The 3082-nt window shown below is 35.0% G+C and overlaps 1 protein-coding gene across 1 annotated transcript; it reads left to right on the top strand.

The window, feature by feature from the left end:
* Positions 1-445: 445 nt before the first annotated feature.
* LOC122586079 (putative NAC domain-containing protein 94) lies at positions 446-2491 on the top strand. Its single transcript, XM_043758183.1, has 3 exons — positions 446-629; positions 805-1109; positions 1697-2491. The coding sequence occupies exons 1-3, from the start codon at positions 446-448 to the stop codon at positions 2489-2491; spliced, it is 1284 nt and encodes a 427-aa protein (XP_043614118.1).
* The last annotated feature ends 591 nt before the right edge of the window (positions 2492-3082 follow it).

The following is a 3082-nucleotide window of genomic DNA, read 5'->3' as shown; positions in this document are numbered from 1 at the left end:
ATAAAACAACTAGATCCTTGCAAAAAAAAAAAAAAAAAAGCTAGCTCCTTTAAGGTCACCTAAAAAAACGGCTGATCCTTCGGGGTAAGAACCCTATTCAGGAAGCATATCTTCATCTTCATATTAACTACACTTCCCACTGATCACTTTCATTAATTTCCTTACTATTATTGCCTAGCTTCATGCTTCTTTCTCACTTAACCCTAACAACAACAAAACCCTAGTTTTCAGCTTCCTTACAACACTAATTAATCATCATCGCTTTTTTTCATCATTTTGCTCGTGTTTTGCTTAGTTATAGTAGCTTAGTTTACTAGGATCAGTTTTGGTTTTCTAGATCCAAGTATAAGGAGCTAGCTTTTGTGTTTTTGTTTTTTTTGTTTTTAAGTAGCTAGGAACTAAACTAGTTAGAGAACCTAAATAATTAAGGTACCATATATATATAATGGAGGAAAAAAGTGAGAATGGTGAGAAAATAGAGGAAATCATGTTACCAGGTTTTCGGTTCCATCCTACCGATGAAGAGCTTGTCGGGTTTTATCTAAAGAGAAAGATCCAACAAAGGCCACTCTCTATTGAACTCATCAAGCAACTCGATATCTATAAACATGATCCATGGGATCTTCCAAGTATATATGTTTCCTTATTGTATATGTTCTTGCTTTATATCATGATTTCATATATAGTTATATTTATGATTTTTCAAGATATGTGTGTGTGTTATATCTTTTCTGCATGAGATTGGGGTGTTTAATTGGCAACATATTAACTTTCTTCTTAATTATTTTATATAAATTTAATTAGAGCTGGCTATGACGGGAGAAAAAGAATGGTACTTTTACTGCCCAAGGGATCGGAAATATAGAAACAGTGCACGGCCAAATCGTGTGACAGGAGCTGGATTCTGGAAAGCCACGGGGACAGACCGGCCGATCTATGCATCTGAGGGTTCAAAATGCATTGGTTTGAAGAAGTCACTTGTGTTCTACAAAGGGAGAGCTGCAAAAGGTATCAAAACCGATTGGATGATGCATGAGTTCAGGTTGCCTTCCCTCACTGATCACACCGCTCCAAGCAAACGCTTCCTTGAGAAAACCATCCCTGCCAATGTAATCATCATCATTAGCAGTACTCAAATTCCTTTTATATATCCTTGTTTCATTTCTACAAGTATATCATATCACGTAGATAGTACTATATATCTTCTAATAGATTAAGCTGGCGAATTAAATAATTAAGATCAAACTAATAAATATATACTAATGATTAATTACTCAACACTTCTTATTGCGTATGTATAGTGACATGCATAATTAAAAGGGGTTACGTACATTTGGATCAAGAAACAAATAATGGTTTTACGGGAAGTTGCTTGGTGATTTCATTATTCTACTACATACACGGATATTATAAGTTCCAGCTTGAAACTATAGTAGAACTTAACATATTTTTAGATACCGACTAGTTCATAAAAAATGTGACATATATAGTTTGAGTATATATGTAGTCCTATTCTTGGACTTTGAGAAGAAATCGATAGATGTTCTTATGATTCAAAGGCTAATGTGATGTGGCTGATTAGTAGGCTTGACATGCCGCTCTATGTATTTCGTATTATGATAAGTCCAAAATGTTGTGTGTGTGTGTGTTTTTTTTTTGTATCAAGCTAACTTTTGCTTCCAAAAAATGTGTGCAGGACTCGTGGGCAATCTGCAGGATATTCAAAAAAGCAAATTCAACTGCACAAAGAACACTATCTCATTCATGGGTATCTCCAGTAGTAGTGTTACCAGAAAGCACCCCTAATTCTGATCATCACAATAATAATATCCTAACAACAACTCATGACTTGCAACATTCATCCCTCACAAGCTTCTCTGCCAATATGGACAGTAACAACAACATGTCACTATACAAACCTTTGAATACCGACTCCACACTCCCTACACTTAATACTATCAACAACAAACCACCTCAAAATTCCATTTCTAGCAGTACCGAAGACTTAAACTATACCACTAGTTATCCCTTTTTGCTCCCAGAGTCAAACTACGGTCCTAAATCATCGACTACTGTCGATACGTCTTCTTTGCTAACCAACATGCCTAGTTCCGTGTTTGGAGATTTTGATAAGCCTGCAGAGGGTAGTTTGGACTACATGGCTAATGGGTTGCATCATGATCAACAACCATTTTACAATGGGTGCTGCTTCTCAATAACTAATTTTCCGATGGGAATGCAAGAACACTGTGGCGTCAACGGGGTTCAAGATCAACAAGGCGCAGCTGGTGTAAAGGGTCCGATTAATGAAGGAACTATCGAGACACATTTTGAGGAGCAATGTTGGGGTAGATCATCATCTAGTAGTGGCTACCCCTTCATGAGTTTGCCATTGGGTTTGCAAGATGCATGGAAATCTAGTTTTCTTTGTGATTCTTCTAGTGAGACGATTTCAACCGGTTTTTCCACAACTAACAAGTGCTATATATAACTATAATAATAATATATTAGTCCGAACTAATTAGTTAATCAAGGGTTGTTTAATTTGACATAGGATAGAATTGGAGCACTCTAGCTTTTAATTAGTTCATTTCCTTTTTGCATGTTTTTTTCTAGCTAGCTAGTTCAGATTTCTAAGTTTTGTTATAATCAATCAATCAATCAATCAAGTTCATGTAATTTAGGAAGTTTTTGAAGTTTAGCTAAAAATATGAAAAGTAGTGTTTAGTACACAAATCCTCAACTGTGGGATTTTCTTAATAATTGATCTAGGCACCTATATATATATGCAATGTTTTCATCAATTCCTTTTGTATGCTTTCTCACCTGCAATTATCTTTTCTCCCTCATTTGTAATGAATCAACATAAATAAAAATTGATACTAAACGAACGTCTTTCGCCCTGTTTAACACTTTAACTTTTTGAACCATACATCATCATATCTTGTTATTGGAGTGTAAGATGATAATAAATCCCTTCGGATTTTCCCTTCTTATTGATATCAATTTATAGAATTACAAATTACATTTGACTACCTTGAATTTATTTCATTCGACTACCTCGAACTTATGACATATTCTA

Source organism: Erigeron canadensis, chromosome 1 (assembly GCF_010389155.1).
Source record: "Erigeron canadensis isolate Cc75 chromosome 1, C_canadensis_v1, whole genome shotgun sequence".
In the NCBI taxonomy this organism is placed as follows: domain Eukaryota; kingdom Viridiplantae; phylum Streptophyta; class Magnoliopsida; order Asterales; family Asteraceae; genus Erigeron; species Erigeron canadensis.
This window is presented reverse-complemented; position numbering and strand designations above follow the sequence as displayed.